We start from the raw sequence: 17336 nt of genomic DNA on the forward strand, positions 1-17336 counted from the left end.
AGAGCTGCCCTTATTAAAGACTCTAATGGTACTTTCTAGTCTCATGAAGCGTTTTTATGGCACTTAAATACTAAAAGGAGGTAGATATGACACGGTCTGGTGTCTCCTTCCCTGAAACAACACATAGGCAGGTAGTTAAGTGGGAGAGAAGGCAATGAGAAGGGAATGAAAGGAAAGAGGCACATTCAAGTCTTACATGTGATAAATAACTGCTTCATATAGAGACACTTTAAGATATCTCAGGATATTCCAGGCAAGTAATTCAGGGTGTGTACAGGCTTAAGAAATGATGAAGTACAGCCAACACCTTGTAATCAAGTAACACACCCAGGAGCACAAACACAATCTTTGTAGATTACAGCATGAGTACTTATGTGGCAGGTGGTTTGCTACTGAATATACAACGTTACAGAACTTTGATTTCCATCCTGGCCATTCATTTTCAACTAAAGGTTGGTTGAAGGGTGGTTTTTTTTTTTGTTTGTTTGGTTTTTTTTAAATATAGGGTCAAGAAATACTCCATATTCTGATTTTATCTTTTCCAACATTTGCTTTTAGGTAACTTCTAGTCATCTAAAATCTTTTAGCCTATCTAAAAGCAGGCAAATTTAAGTCACTGAACCCTGTTTACTACTTTTTCTTCCTCAAATGACTATGCTGACACTAATTAGGAGTCTAAAGGGTGTCTTCAAGTTCTGTGATGTAGATTATTTGTTCCTACTCTGGGAGAAATTTTCTTCAAGTTTGAAAGGTGGCTGATCTTCTGATGTGAGTACATGTTCTCTTACAATACTAGAGAGAAAGTTTTCCCTTAATGAACAATTTTAAAGCTAATCCTTGTAGGTTTCTGTTTCAGCCACTTACCGTACAGTTTATTATCTGAAATGTATCCTTATAAATTCTCAATTATAAATTCATCATTCAGTTTTCTTACTACTACTTAATTCACATGAAGTATTTCCTGTATCAAAGCTTTTTATCTATCCTAGAAGCATCAGCTAGTTGCAATGGAATGTAAAGTTTTTTTGGATCAAGACAACATTCTTGAAATACTTGGTTCTAGAGAACCCTGCCTTCCTCCTCCCACAAGGAGAATGTAAGTATCTGTTTCTTCCATATGTTAACGTCGTCAAGTAAGGTTTGCTTCACCAATTCAAGGAACAGAAAAGTCAACTTTTTGTAATTTTAAAAACTCCCAGGCTTACCAGCATATTGTTCCCTACAAAGCTTCTGTGGTATCACTTTCATTTTTATAGTCTTTCATCATCACACCAAGAAAGTAGCTCCTACACTACCCAAGCTGCAGTTTTAAGCTACATAGAATTCCGCCCACTTATTTCACGCACAAAAGTGAGGCTTGCCTAGCAATATTAACACACTGGGAAGCCAGCACCACTAGGACAATTTCATTACGTGTTTATTTGACTGTCCTAACAACACTACTTTTTTAAAACAAACCAAAAAAACCCCACATCCTTGCATGCATGCACCTGTGCAAGCACACAGACGCAAACCAAAAAAAACACCCTAAAACAAACAAAAAAACCACTAGTGATGTTATACGTTTCTATCTTAGGTACCCCCAAGTATGTGATTGACTTAATCCCAGAATGAAAAAAGCCATCATATAATGACATGCTTTACAATTCAAACAAAAGCTCCTGTAAAAACGCAGCTACTCTAGAGGTAGTCACTTAACTGGCTAGTAGCTAATCAGTGTTTGTTTCTGTAGTATGCATGAGATAACCTTTCAGTTGTTCATTAGCATCACACAGGCGTATATCGTATGTACATACAACTATTAGGTATGAGTCCCGCTGGGCAGGATTCAAATTGAATCCGCTCCCTGTCTTGTGCTTAGGTCCGCCTCCTGAAGGCTGACCCCAGGCTCGGGCCCTTACACAAGTGAAGATCCAGGTGCCTTGGGTGAATGGGGGCGTTTGGACCTACGTGAAGCTGGAGCCCCACATTAACAGGAGCTGCAGCGCCATGAATACTGGGGTAATGCACTAAGCCTGGGAAAGTTTTAAGAATCCACACAAATGTTGGTTGCTTAGCGTGGATTCTAGGAATATTTCAGCTGTGTGACGGTGACAGCCTTTAACTGGGATTTGCTGTGTGCATGGGTGATTATGCTCATGTTTTTGGATTTCATTTAGCTTCCTACTATTATTCATGTTAGTAAACGCTACTTTTTATATAGAATAGCTAATGTTACTTTTCAAATAAACTTCATACGGATCTGTACACAAAAATAAAACCACAGAGATGGTAAATCGTGACAATTTCCACCCAGATACGCAGTATACAAGGATTTTGTAAATACTACTTTGTGTTTGCCCCTACAGACATTCAGACTGTACTTCCTCCATCAGCAAATTGTATTAAATGTAAGAGTTAGCTAAGGCTACTTAGCAAGGGAAATGGTTTAACCCCACGTGGGGATATTATCTTACGTGCTCTGAAAGGTGTATTAATGGATTATTGTTTACACTGCATTAACATCTGTGTAAGACGTGTATTATATTGTTATATTGTTCTTCTGGGCCTATTTATCTGCTATTCAAGCTATTGTCAGAAATAAATTCTGAATAGCCCACTTCATCACTACACCTCTGCTTTACACTTAAACGTTGAGGATATCTCACTTCACTTGAACTATTTTATGTATCTTCTCAATTTATGATTTTTTTTCCCTGAGAGAAAAATTTTGTATATATATATAGATATAAGTAAAATGTTTTATTTTAAAACTGTTCCTGAAACGTATAATGTATAAAAATGCACTTTTGAATTAAAAAACCTTGTACATCATGCATATGTTGTACATATTGAGGAGGGACATACTAGACATCAGCTCTTCCAATATTTGCACAGCTAAGATTTGAGAACTTTCTCTCAGGCTGGTATTTAATAAAAAGATAAATAGTAACATACACTTCTATTTTCCAAATACTTACTATTCATTACCTCATGCAGATGAGAGCCATGCAGAAGCTGTCTGTCTTACAGGAGTCATTGAGACACAGTACTGCACCAGTTGTAAGTGTTAGTGTTAGCATATAGTGCCACAGGTTGTCTAAACAGTGCAAACTAGCATTGTATGCAGAAGCTTGCTGGACATACAGGAGCTTTTCTCAGCTATTAATTGAGCTACTGGTGATAACTGTAGGTATATAACTACAGAAAATGTATCTTAGTATGAAAACAATGACCAGAGGCAGGCAGAATTTAGAATCATCAGTATTCAAATTAATCCATGATTAAAAAGAGTCAGGTATATGCATACTCCAAGTATACCCTATGGAGACATACGGAACTATTTTTGTTTAATTGCTGAGTATGATGGGTTAGTCTCTAATTCTGCAAAGTTCTCACAAAGTAAACATTAATTCTGATCCTTAACTATAACTGAATACAAAAAAATGTAGTGATATAATCAGAGACCTAAAGAGTCCCTTCATGCTGAAATTTCATTATTGCTCTTTTCTAACCTAGGTGAATCTAGGAGTGTTCTATTAATACCACAGTGTTTTGTGAATTTCAGGAAGGAATTGCAGTATATATACAGATATAGATTTAAGTTCAGTAAATAAGAGAGAGTTCCAGCATGTAGCAATCATTAAAATACTTAGGAAAATAAAAATAAATTATTCCCTTTTGTTTTCTTCAATAAAGAAGTGATAACAGTTACAAGAAAAATTACGGCATTTTTCTGTTGTTCATATGTTACTAATTCTTAAATTCATTCCAGAGTGATAGTATTTTACTATGTAGTGTATATTTGTATTTGGTTTTAGTTCAGTATTGATTATATTTTAAGCAAATACTCTGCAAATCATACATGAGCATATGGATCCATAAGGAAAACAAATGTAGACATCTACAGTATCTGTAGCATAGATAGTAAAAGAGATAGTAAACTAGACTAGTACTACTAGACTAGTACTACTAGAGATAGTAAAACTCACCTAGACTTCTGTAAAGAAAGATCAAAGCACAAATCTGATCTTATAATGATGCTCCTGCTCTATTATTTGGCTGAAGGCACAGCTGTAACATTCACTTCTTATTATTTGTAGCTCGTGTCAGTATCTATTTTATTGTAAACTTAAAATAAAACCCAGAAGTTATCAGTAGTTCAGTCTGAAAGTTCCCCCATGAATAGAAACTTTCATGTCTAGATGTTGTTAGTTCTCTCAAGGCAAGCTCTCCATGACTTTCTTTAAACGGTGAGGCTTATCTCGATGACTGAAAATTTAACTAGGAGACCCTCATGAACATCAGCCATGCTTTCATATAGATACCCAAATGTTGCTATTTTAACTGCAAAGTTTGTGAAACCTGTGCATTATTTTGACTGTTTTAGTCAGCATCTGAGGACAGTATGAGCTAAAACATGCACCAAAAAGAGAGACAAACGGCTTTCTGACACCAAAAAGGATACATCTAATTCACTCTGAAAGGAAAAAAAAACACACAACCATTAGTTACAGTTTGATCTTTCATCTTGGTCATTAAACATTACATAATCTTATTAGATGATGAATTCTTCAAAATAGAATAAAATGTCTAGGGTGATTCACATTTCGGTTCCGGGCAGAACAGAAACTGCTTTTGATGTGTTACCTACCCCTGTTACAAAAGCTAGTGTTCTGAAATTTTCACTTAGAAAAAAACAAGGTCACCTGTATCAATGATTGGAATATATGCATTGCTATCTCAGTGAGTGCATGGAGAAACAGCACCTCTTAATCATGGCATCTCCAGACCTATATTCTCTCTTCCTCCTTCTGCAAAAACAAGATGTTAACTTCAAGTTTACAATTCATATGAGGTGCAGCTGAGGGGGTTGGGGTTGTTTAGCTTCAAGAAGAGAAGGCTCAGGGGAGACCTTATTGTACCTGACAATTACCTTGAAGGACATTGTAGGAAGGTGGAGATCAGGCTTTTCTCCCAAGTACCAAGTGATAAGACCAGGGGAAATGGCCTCAAGTTGCGCCAGGGGAGGTTTAGGTTGGATGTTAAGAGAAGTTTCTTTACTGAAAGGATTGCACGGCCTAGGCTGCCCAGGGCAATGGTTGAGTCACCATCCCTGCAAGTCTTTGACAAATGTGGATTTAGAACCTAGCAGCATGGTTTAGTGGCAGACTTCAGTACTAGGTGAAAGGTTGGACTAGATGATCTTGGAGATCTTTTCCAGCCTGAATGAATTCTATGATTCTGTTATAAAAACAGTTAAAACTAAATAAATTGCTGCATATCATTTCAACAGAAAAATCTAGACAATGTATATGCATGGCTGTGGTAGCTGTGGCAGGATCTATTGGGGGAGAGAAGGTTAAGCTTTGGACCTCTACCACTTCTAACTACTGCTCCAGCCCCAGCAACACCATTCTTCACTTTTCATCACTTCCCTGTAGTCTTGGCCTCAATTTATACCATAGTTTTATTCGTTTAACTGAAGTGTCCGACTGAGAAGCCTGTGTGGTCTCTCTGCAGCCAGAAAAGATGGGTATCTTCCCCAGTTGACTCAGCACGCTTGAGACATGACTCACTTTCTAGAGATACTTGTTTGTCTCCACTCCCTGTAATGGGAGCATAGGATGACCAAACATCTAACTTTGGTGGCTGTTAAATGGCTAAATTTAGAAACAATTAATCACAGCCTCAGGTCCTGCACAGTTAGGGTGGAACTTCTCCAGTCTCTGCTGAAAGAAAGATGTCTGTTCCCTCAGAACATTGTTATCTGCAGCTGAGGGAATGTATTGTACTTGCTGACATGGATTCCATTCACAGTCTAGCCCTGGCAGAGTTCTCACTGACAAAAGTACGACTACTTCTGTGGTCCAAGGTGACAAGTCTTCACCGAGTGACCTTGCCATCCTTCGGCTGGAAATTTTTATGCCTCACAAAAACTGTATTTTAAGAGTTTGATCAGTTTGAACTTCCTTTGTATTAAAAAAGAGTGGAAAACATTGGAGTATATATTCTAAACAGTAAGTGGAGTTCTTCCTAGGTAGCTGTTACAGAAGTGAAGGGGACTCAGAGCTGTACCTCACTTGCAACTTTGAAAGCTTCCCCCTAATTCTGTTAGGGGATCCAAGCTCTGTAAGCTCCATTAGATAAAAATAGAGTACGTGAGAATGTTTAAAGCTCACAAACCTAAAAATAATAGATGACAAAATGTCATTCTAGAGCAGGACAGATGTTCTTTCCTTTCCCAGAGTTTTGTTTCCATTGTCATCATCATAATTTGGGATTCTTCTAAAATTCTGCAAATCCTGAACACTAATCCATAATAGTACAAACATATACTTTTTTGTCCTGTGGTTTCTGTCAGAAACTCCAGCTAGAATTATAGCCCTCTTCAATGTTCTACCATTTACTGTTAACAGGCTATTAAAAATAGAACCACGGAATGGCATGGGATTTCAACTACCCCACTTTTCACTTCCCCTAGTTTTAAAACTTATATGCTAGGAGAAATACCAAAATCTGTTAGGATGAATTCAGCAAATTTCTGACAACTATCAGTGGTTGTGTGATAGATGTGGTCAAGAAATTATATATACATATTTATACGTATAAGAACTAAATCTATTTGTGTTCTGCCTAAGTACAGAAAATAAAATTTGAGAAGTGGTTGGCAACTATTAGCTCAATTAGATAAATAAGATTTAGGTTTTACTGTGCGTTCCCATGCTGCAGGGATCAAATTCCACTCCTGGTTATTACTGCTCAGGTTGGGACTGCAGTCATAACAATTTTAAGAAATACATTCTGAACTTTGTACAGTCAGAAAGTGATTTACTCAGTACCAGGAGTTTCAAAAGGCTGGTACAGCAGTAGTTGAAATAACATCCTAAAGCATTTGTCAGGCATCTGAACAGTGAGGAGTTTAGAAGACTCTCTCAAGCACGTCCTTGAATTCACACAGGAAGCTCTGCCATGTCTGCTGTGGTGCTAGTACTGGGGAACCTACATTATAAACACTGCGTACTGATTGCTTGCATCTGTATTTACCAATGTAATACCCTCAAACTGATGGACAATGGACGAAACTCCATCCAGTACTCTTTTGTGAGATGGGTATCTAACACACTTCAGTATAGCCAAACTGAAATTGTGCCCAAGTATTATCTGAGATGAATTTGTTTATAAGGAGATTATTTCAAATCCTATATTACATAGCACAGGTTCTAACCGGCGTTATAATGCTGCATTTTCCAGCTGCATCTTCTACCAAAAGGGAAAGTGTCATTTTAACTGGAGCTATCTCCATCTTCAAATCCTCACCAAAGTGACAGTCTTTACAATAGCTGTTACATCAGATACCCACTGTTGCACAACAATATGGGGAGTACAAGTACAGACTGGTTGTTGAGGTTTTGTTTGCTCTGTCCCTCTAATTGTGTTGTGTTGTCAGCCCCTGTTTAACACTTATACTCTCTTTATGATGAATTAAGTATTTTGGGAACATTATACTAAGAACCATTAAAAAAAAAGTGAGGAAAAAACTCGTATTTCTTTAAAACATAGAATGCCATGGCTATTTTGAGAGTAGATGACCCAGAGAAACCCCTGAGTATAAGCATATAAAAACATGCTTTTCTACCAAAACTATTTCTGGTATTCCTTGTCTGATGATTTATAACCCACGCATGCTTTTACTACTCTGAAAAATCAACTGTATTTTTTTAACAGTGATAATATGCTAAAGTCTTCAAAAATCTACAATAATATAAAACAACTTTCATTTATTACTTATAATGACATTCACTAGAGCTTTGAAAGAGAATAAACATTTTGTAATAGATTCAATGTCTCACTCACCACTCTGCTGAAGTATTTGTCCAAAACCTCCACAAAATTATGAATTAGTTCATATACTGCCATCTCATTCTGAAATTAAATTAAAAACGAATGAATGTTAAATGAACAGATAGAAACAACGGTAGTATTCTTAGTGTTATTTCAGCTTGTGATGTATGAAAACCAACTAGAAAATCACAGGAAGTACTACACTAAAGCGCACAAACTCCGTCTATTGTAGCAAGAGGAGGTGTGGTTACACCTCGCTGAGCACCAAGAGCAGGCAAGTGCTCAGGCTCGTAAGCTTCAGGCTAGGCCAGGGCAGCCACCTGAGCAAGCACTGCAGAACCGAATGGATGTGTCTTGCTTGGGCTGCTGCCATCCCACTGCATCCTTTCTTCTGCCATCCCCCACATCACCTAGACAAATTCAGGCAGCTGCACTACGCCTAGCCATGCTGAAGTCGCACCTGCCCACTGCAGTACAGAGACACACTATGCTGCAGCAGTATTGACGGATGGGTTTTTTTGTGGTACAGCGAAGCCAAAAGAATGTGCCCTGAATTGCTTGCAGTTATAACCCTTGAAGACACCACTGTAGTCAGCAGCTACCTTCCACACCACCCCATTAAGGTCTCCAGGAGAAAGTTTTAAATTAATTTCTGAGAACTGGAAATCAACGTAAACACTTGAGGGCTGACTGAGCCTTAAAGGCATATAAGTAACAGTACTTATCCATTTTCAGTCAGATACCTTTTTTTTTTCACTTTTGTTTAAAAAATAAAATAAATTGGCATATGACATGTTACGGATCTTTTTTCTTTGGTCAAGGAGGATAAAAACAGTGAGCAGTTAGGAAGTCACTACGCAGGAGACATTTACTGAGAAACCTCACCCTAAAAATTTATGTTTAATCAAATGTAAGTTTAGAAAGCAGAATCAATACAAGGCTCATACAGACTGCCTCATGATAATAGTTCAGGCTATTGCTAGAGAATGAAGTCAAACAACTGTGTTTTTCTTGTATACTTTTTTTTCTTTTTGCAATGACTACTTGAAATTCTCTAATAGACGTTGCAAAATTCCATACAGGAAAAAGATTTGACTTCTCGCCTGTGATTACTACAAGCCTGGATCTCAAGAGTGAATATAATTTCTTACCTCTGTCTCATTGATTCCGACGACAACGAAAAGGGCTGCGTACTGCCGGTATACCAGCTTAAAGTCCTTATACTCAATGAAAGAGCACTAGGCAAAAACAAAATTAGTCAAACACAGTAGTTGCCATTTAATCATAAGACATTACTAAGCTTTCGTTTACATAAGACCCACAAAAAAACAATGGATTTCCCAAGGTCCATCAAGTAATTTTGACTTGAAAGAAGGTAGGGTAACTTTTACACAAAACCTTTCATCTACTGACAGAAAACATGGTACCACTTTTTATGTAGGTAAACTGAAATGATTTGTTAGAATTGAAGGACAGTCAATATTTCCCCTATATTTTCAATTAGAAGCACTTCCAAAAGAGACAAACTGAAGGTCACTTTCATATTTAACAATGATCAATATTCTTGTTATAAATACTAAGAGTATTAGAAGTCCAGACACGGGAGAAATCCGCATGTAGTTCACCATGAGACAGGAGCCAGTAGATGGTGCTATTATACACTGCTTTACACGTCACCTTTTTTAAGTAAGGTTTTGCTCAGTTCTTGAAATGGCAGCATACTGTTAATTCTTTGGGTGAAGTTTCTGTTCAGAGATGCTCTTGCAAGCACAAATCAATTTCTTTAGCCACTGCCAATTCCATGAACTGGAGTAGTTTATAGGGACTAGTATTTTTTCTGAGGCTTTCTAGAACAAAATAGGGTAGGACCACTGTTCCAGCACACACATAATTAATGACAAAGAAGGTGACTTCAGAACACAAACCGAAATACCTCATTCATATTCCAAGTCACACATTTCTCCTCAAATTCAAGTCAATGTGCTTGAAATTTTCGCTAAGTTTGGTACTTGTCTTGAAGAACCAGTGGCTCAGTTATGTGAGCCATAAAATCTCAACTGTCATCTAACAAACTTCCAACAACTGAGTTTCCTGACTTTCATGCACAAGTTGTGAATTTTTTTTTTTAATGTGAAAAAAATGTGTTTCAAAAAAAAAAAAAAACCACCCTCTGTTTTAGAAAGTCATATCACATCTTGAAATCCTAACAAGTTGGTTTTTTTGTTTGTTTTTTTTTAACTTGGAGCTGTCAATGCTACACCTACTATCTTCTTGGCAAAGAAAACTGATGTCTTGATGCCTATCTATAGATCACTACTAGCCAAGCAACAACAGGAAAAAATAAATTCTTCCTGGACTTCTGAGCTTCTTCAAACAAACAGGAACAATCTTCATGACAGTGAAAGAGAAAAGTCCAAAATCATTGTAAGCCTCAGAAAAAAAACATTTATTCAACACAGAATCATAGTTATCTGAACAAACACATAATCTAGAAACAACTTTCTTCTTCATGGGTGCAAATGAAATAATGACCTGCAATGGAAACTGATTTGTTTCTAGAATTATTTATGTGAAAGATGTGCCATGTTAATACAATAAAACGTCTAACAAAAAATATGTAAAAACTTACTTGATCCTTTGAACGGGAGAGACAGTTTTTGATTACTTCAGCTTCCAGCATTGTCCGTTTATGAATTTCTACATGCTCATAATACCTAGAGAGCCTCGTTTGACCTTGTTTGTTCACCATAAGAAAAAATTTTATCATTTCTTTTTTGTTGATCTCAGTGGTAGATTTGATTTGTCAATGCAGGAGTATTTCTGTGAGGAGAAAAAAAAAAAGTATACATAGGAGTTATAAAAGACTTCCCAGAAGTTGGCCAGCCCATATTTGCACATATTTATTTCCAAAACAGAACATAGGAAAAAAAAAAAAAACTCTAATCTTTTGCACACATCCCAAGAGTAATACTCCATTTTTTTTCTATACAAATAATCACAAAGTATCAAAGCTTCTCCATTATCAGGCGATTTAATTGCTTTGCAGAATTCTGGGAATTCCAGGAGTACACAATTTCTTCTTCTACTACTCAACATTTTCTCAATCTACTCAACATTTTCTTCTTGCATGCTAGCTGGTTTGGAAACATTATCAGAAATTTGTCCAATATCAAATCATAAAATTAATGCAGCTGAAAAGAGCAAAATTGGACAGTTTGTTGGTGTTTTTTTGTTTGTTAGTTATTATTTAAAAACTTAGTTTATACCTTCCTGACATCAGACTGAAGGGAGAGAGGACAAAGGGATGTGTATGGGCCACAGTACACGACCACTTCTCTAACACAGAAGTAAAGCCTCTAAGCCTCCCAAATATCTGGTTATCAGCATATATCTTGGTCTGGACCAGGAGCTGCTGCAATCCACTTTTTCCAATCTGCTTTCCCCTATTGAAGGTAGCTTCTACACATAATGAAAACTGAGTGTGGGTCTTAGGAGAAATTTCTAAGGAGAAATCTCTTCATGTTAATTACTCTAAACAGCTTAATCTTAATCTAAATAAGTATAAATCCACATAATACCATTGAAATACAAACGAAGAATATAAATGTGCCACATACAAGGTACAATGAAAAAGGCTGTCAAAAAACAGAATCTGCTTGCTATACGAAAAAAAAAATCTTTCTCATGTTTTGAAACCGTGCAAAAAAGGTAAACTGCATAATGCATAAATTCTGGGCTATTTTCTTTAATACCAGAAAACAGTCACTGTAATGTTTTCCATCTGACTCTATTTGGATCACAGACTTATTGGCCCATATGTTCTTGAGGTTTATACACTGGCAACACAGCAAACACTGCAAAAGCTATTTCTTTATTCTAATTCTGAAAACTTGCTCCTTGCCTGGTGCTTTACCAAGGTATAATGCAAATATCTTCTCCTAAGATCCCAGAGTTCCTGCGAGAAAGGGCAAACTTTTACCAGGAATCCACAGAATAATATAGTGTGGCCCTTTGTTTTAAAAAAAGGTGTATCTTAACAGTGTAGAAGGGCACAAGGGAAAAATGCAAAAATCGGCATTGATCTCTGAGTCAGCAGCTTCATAGGTATTTAGCCATCTACTGATTTTTTATAACAAGGCATGCTGCATAGGTGCTGGCTCATATTACTGGCAACCTAAACAATCTGGCTATATTTAGGGGTGATACCACCTCAATCTTACATGATAGTGATACAAGAAATCCCAATATATCGTGCTACCATTAATTATTGCTTACTTCTCATTAATATTGGTCACCTAGTTATTTCCTGAAAGAAAAGCCACCTCTATTATCATCGCTGCTATCTGAAGAAAGCGATCACATTCCCCACAGCATGCTGTGGTTTACTTACTACGCACAGAAATCTAGATTCATATACTAAATGCATCTTCACTAATTAGACCTGATAAGTGATTAGAAGATATTGTAGGGGCATTTCTTACCCTTGTGAAACTACCATATAATTTAAATTGTTTTAAAATTAGATATGGGAGGGAAGAAATCATAAACCAGATCCACAAAATGAGTCAACAATAGAAGGAAAAACTCCTGCAACAGATATACAGGTTCAACAGACCTATTTCAGTAAAGCAGCCTGGTAGGAGTTTTACTGCTTTAAAGAAACCTTCACCAAAAAACAGGATCTTTTGACAAGATTGTTTTCTAACAGACATGCTGCCATTGGACAAAAATATAGCCTTAATTGGGAGTTAACATCAGCAGTGAATTCTTTAATCCTCTTCTTTCCTTTACTGTCTTCCAAACAGGTAAGACATTTGAAAAGGACGAGTAGGACTATATTTTCTCCATTAAATCTTCACAAGTCCTTCAAATGAAGGAAAATACCAGAGGATGTTATCAGCTAGCAGGGAGAGCTCTTCCTTTGCATTATCCTACATATGCAAGAAAGCTTTTATCCCTGTTATTCTGTAAGTTCCCCTTTGATCTGCTCTGGTCTGTAGGACACCTCCAGGGAAGAGGAGTCCAGAATCAATACGAATGACAATAGAGTCTGTTTGCAGCCCTGACAGTCTGTTTTCTCACCTCCAGCAGACACAGTGAAGTCTTTATGTCAAGAAGAAAGTGTCTTTTTGTTGATTCCCTCAGACGGAAGAGTCAGAACGTTAATAAATGCTGCTGTGGGGTACACAGCTTGTCCGCTGGGCTCTGGGCTCTTGAACGAGTGGAAGTGGTTCTCTGAGAAAGAACAAATGAGGCAATTAAGACAAAAAAGGCCCAGATGGAAATGTATTAAGGGAGCTTCCCTGTCAGACGGCAGCTCAGGCTGACATTTATGATGAAATGAGAAAGTACCATCTATATAATCTCTTCTGCATTTCACATATGGCTCTTTTTTTTTTTTTTGCCTGTTCTATTTTGTACTGCTACTTGAAGTTACAGCAGTGCAATGAGATGAGATGTCTCAAGTAAGGATAACAATGGATGACTCCTTCCAGATGAAACTTTACACAGGACCAAAAGAAAGCCTGAATACTAAAGAATAAAGGCTTGTGGTGTGAAAGAGGAGCAATCTAAGAAATGCTGCCCATTGTTTTAATGAAAAACAAGCAAGGTTGGGCACAAGAGACCACAAGGCATGTTGTTCCTACCAGCTGCAAAACACGTCTGTCCCAGCTAGACAGACCATGATAAAGACATACACAATTTTTCCTTTTTCTTCTTAGTTTTACGTTGCTTCTTTCTGTTTGGTACTGCTGAATTATAAAGGAAGAGCCCTTAGCTTTGGGCAAGCTGTCTCCCGGCTATTTGAATCCCCTGGGCACGAATGGAGCTGCGGAGCACCGGGGTGCAGGTGCTGCGCGAGGCCTGTTGCCGGCAAGCGCCTCGGCCACACAGTTCCTTCCCCAAAGAGTAAAAACCTGAGGCTTTACGGGTCTGGAGATACTGAGATGAGACCAGAGGAAGGAAGGATGCTAAAACCACCTCAGGAACATTAAGAGAGCTGTTGTATTTTGAGTTACCAGTACACGATATGTAACAGAAGAATCTGAAGAACTGATACACATGGATCCTACTGCAGGATTGGCCCCTAATCCTAATTACTCCTTTATTAACCTAATCTTTCTACATGGTTAATCTGGTTAATGCTGGTGTTAGGACTAATGTATCTGTATTATTTCAAGTGGCCTGGATTGTTTTACATATTAAAATACTTCAGACTCAAATTATTATTTTTTAAATCCTCACAAATGCTCTTATCCAGAATCGATATTAAAAAAAAATTGAATTATGCTGTAACAGTGGTAGAACCATAGCAGTACTCAGACGTGTCACCTGTAATTTATGACACAGTCATCATTCACAGTATTACAGTAGGTGATTAACAGCTGCAGGGGAGAGGTCCGCTAGTATCGCTAGTCGTTGCTGTGTTTTTCCTGTGAGCCTCAAAGACAGCTTCCAAAATTTTATCTGTAAATGTTTCTCACACAAATGACAGTACAAGCACACGATTTTGTGCAGAAATACTGGAATAAATTTTCTATCTGATTTACATGTAAAAGTAAATATAGACATCCATTACATAAAGCGTGCAAGTACAGCTGTGGAATCTGGCTTTGAGAATAACTCCAGTGTTAAAAATATCTTATTTTTATTTTCTTTAAAAATAAGTATTTTTAAAAATCACCTGTGTAGAAATAAAAACATGTTCTTGTACAGTTTAGGCAAAACCAGGAAATTACAGAGTTTTGTTTCTCTCAGTTTATTTCTTCTTATCTTATCTTTCAGATACAAAAAATATGTTAAAATGCTTTGCATATGTAAGATGTGAAGAGATCTGTGAAGTGTAATAAAACAAAAACACACCTGTGCATGTTGATGGGCGAGGAATCTCCCACTCCTAGTTCCATGTATTTCAGGAACTACTTTCTGTGATCAATTATGAGTACTCTACTCACAAAGACAGTTCTGTGTCTTCTGGTACAGCTCCTATATGCTCTTCTGTGTGTTCTCATGCACTTTCCTGCATGTATGCATGCATACACACACAAATCCAACAGGAATTACTATGCTTTTTTGCATACAGAATCAAATAGTTAAGAGAATTGGTGACATGATGCAACACTTTCATATCACTGCCATTATTTTGCTCATTTTAGTAATGAAAAGATGTTGCTATCTGAAGGCTGCCTATTCATTTCCGACAAATCGTCTCATTCCAGGTCACTGGACAACTATCTGCATCACAAATGGGCTTATGAGCATAAGACTTGAAGGAACTACCCAGATCCTGATGGACTGTCAAGCCCAGCTTTCCCAGTGACAGTCAACCACACATTCCAAATTTTGTCCAGAATAGCCTACAGTACATGCTTCTCGTGTACCTGATCTACAAAACACCTATGAAACATTATGACATAATGAAGACTCCCTAGAAACAAAACCCTCAAAGGTTTCACACAGAGAAGACATAAAATATCTTGAAATTGCGAACTTCAAAACCAAGTACCTCACTGAACAACTGAGTAGCTTTCTCCTTCATTTCTTCTACAGGAGGTTTCTTCTGTGTGGATAATTTGGCACACACATAAACTACATACAGTGTAACTACTGTGATTTAGATATGCGTTGTTATGCTGTGTGAGAGCTCAACTCGTTAAATTATCTCCTGCACATAAATATCTGTGAGAGAAAACCGGTATCGTGATTGGCTTCTGTGACTCACGGTGGTAGGGTAGACTGATGGAATCTTTGAAGACCTACAACTCAATAGCTTCGGCTCGTTCTGAACCGGCAGACAGGCGGAAGGACTAAGGGCTATATGGCTCATGGAGAGATGCTTCTGGGTTTTGCTGCCCCATGCAGGCTCACCCTCCTCACCTGTCCGTATAGGTAACTCCAGCCTCATATATCAGGATAAACTCAGCTCTGCTCGGCTTGCTGCAGAACGCTGAAACAGAAACCGTGATGGCAGAGGAACTACTGCCAGGATGTGCCAGCTCTGGAGGCAGCATAACCGCCTGAGACACCTCAACATAAGCTGTCCCAGCTCGCGAGTCACACCCCTGAATGCAATCTTTTCAGATACTGGTTGAGACCTCTGAGAGAGGCAAAGCCTGCAATACCTGTTCTGTGGATAAAAAGGAGGTCTTACATCTCCAGTGTGGCCAGCCCTGCAGATTTCACATGCAGTTATATTAAACATTCTAAACGATTTTAATTACTCCTCCACTACAAGCCACAAGCACTTAAAATTAATTTATTTTTGTCCAAGATTTCACCAATATCCATGCATACTCTCATACACAGCTGATTAAAGAAACACAACCCAAGTTTAAGACTTTGGGCAGCACAGTTATTATTCCAAATTAGATTTCTGTCTGTCAAGTTAAAACCACTCTAGTCAATGGCCACAGACTTAAAAGCATGTTAGTTGTTATGCTGTAACAAAGTTCAGCAACGTTTTAGGACTCTGAGTTAAAAATGAAAGAGGTTAAGTATAGCAAGCAAGAAATACACAACTTCATCTTTACAGATTTCCTTTGCCAAGAATAAAATAAACATTAGTCAGAACTATAAGCCAATAATTCACTGTATTGTCCAACTCTACAAACAAGTTGGTTTTCTGGATGCAGAGGTTTTAAGTGCATTTCATCTGTGTGCTAAATGTAGAACAAAATGGGTTAAACTGGAATTAAAGCATCAATGAGAATAAAAAATGGTCAAATAATAGAGCTACAAGCATGTGACAACAGGTGAACAAATATTTTTGAGGTATACGTTAGCCTACTGAACTTGCTGGCTATGAATTTACTGTAAAAAAGTATGTAGCAAATGAAGACAGTTCATTTATTTGATACTCTTGTTCTATTTTTGTTCTGACCATGGACAAGGCTTTAATAAAAGTCACATCTAGTATCACTAGTACTTATCGGTAACAGCGATCATTTCTGTATTCTAGATCTTATTATTGCTCAAATTACAATCCACCTGAAGATGAAACAACTTGGTCTATGTGGCTTTAAAGTAAATCACCATGTTTCACTTCAGGATCAGGAATTTTAAAAAAAGCAGCCTTGCTAATCTAGGGAAGTCAAGGAGGAAGGAAAGAGTAAAAAAGTCTTCCTTTGCTGTTCAGTTGTCAGAATGCTGGCTGAATATAGTAACGGAATTAAATTGCAGTAACTCCCATGTATTCAGCAACGAGGAATGTCTCATAAGACTGTAAGCTAAACAAAAGGCTAAACCGATTGTGAGGTAAGGCGTAATTTTTGGTAATGATTCGATACTGCCAGTGGAGAATGAAAAAAAAAATGCTGAAGAGTTGGATTTACATAGTATGGAAATCTGTATGGAAAAAGGAAAAACGTATGATGAATTTGTTGTAGGAAATGACTTCATGGAGAAGTCGGATAAGAATTGGTAAAACAACTGAAATAGCAACATGCACCTGAGAGGTCAGCAGAAAGAGGAAACACCAGTACTGAGACAAGCAGTATTTATTTTTCAGTAAT

At 37.5% G+C, this 17336-nt stretch overlaps 1 protein-coding gene across 4 annotated transcripts in view; it reads right to left on the reverse strand.

Moving 5' to 3' along the window:
- The window catches only part of AP4S1 (adaptor related protein complex 4 subunit sigma 1), a 42164-nt gene that overhangs the window by 3896 nt on the left and 20932 nt on the right, over positions 1-17336 (reverse strand). For 2 of the 4 annotated variants that reach the window (XM_083837153.1, XM_083837154.1), the window contains exons 2-6: positions 12907-13059; positions 10454-10644; positions 8976-9062; positions 7837-7905; positions 4448-4459 (exon numbers count right to left, since the gene is read on the reverse strand). In XM_083837153.1, the coding sequence (XP_083693279.1) occupies positions 4448-4459; positions 7837-7905; positions 8976-9062; positions 10454-10591 (306 nt within the window). In that variant the 5' untranslated portion in view covers positions 10592-10644; positions 12907-13059. The remainder of the gene's footprint in view (positions 1-4447; positions 4460-7836; positions 7906-8975; positions 9063-10453; positions 10645-12906; positions 13060-17336) is intronic. The other 2 variants (XM_083837155.1, XM_083837156.1) reach the window with 1 other exon arrangement.

Source organism: Anser anser (assembly GCF_964211835.1).
Source record: "Anser anser genome assembly, chromosome: 5".
In the NCBI taxonomy this organism is placed as follows: Eukaryota; Metazoa; Chordata; class Aves; order Anseriformes; family Anatidae; genus Anser; species Anser anser.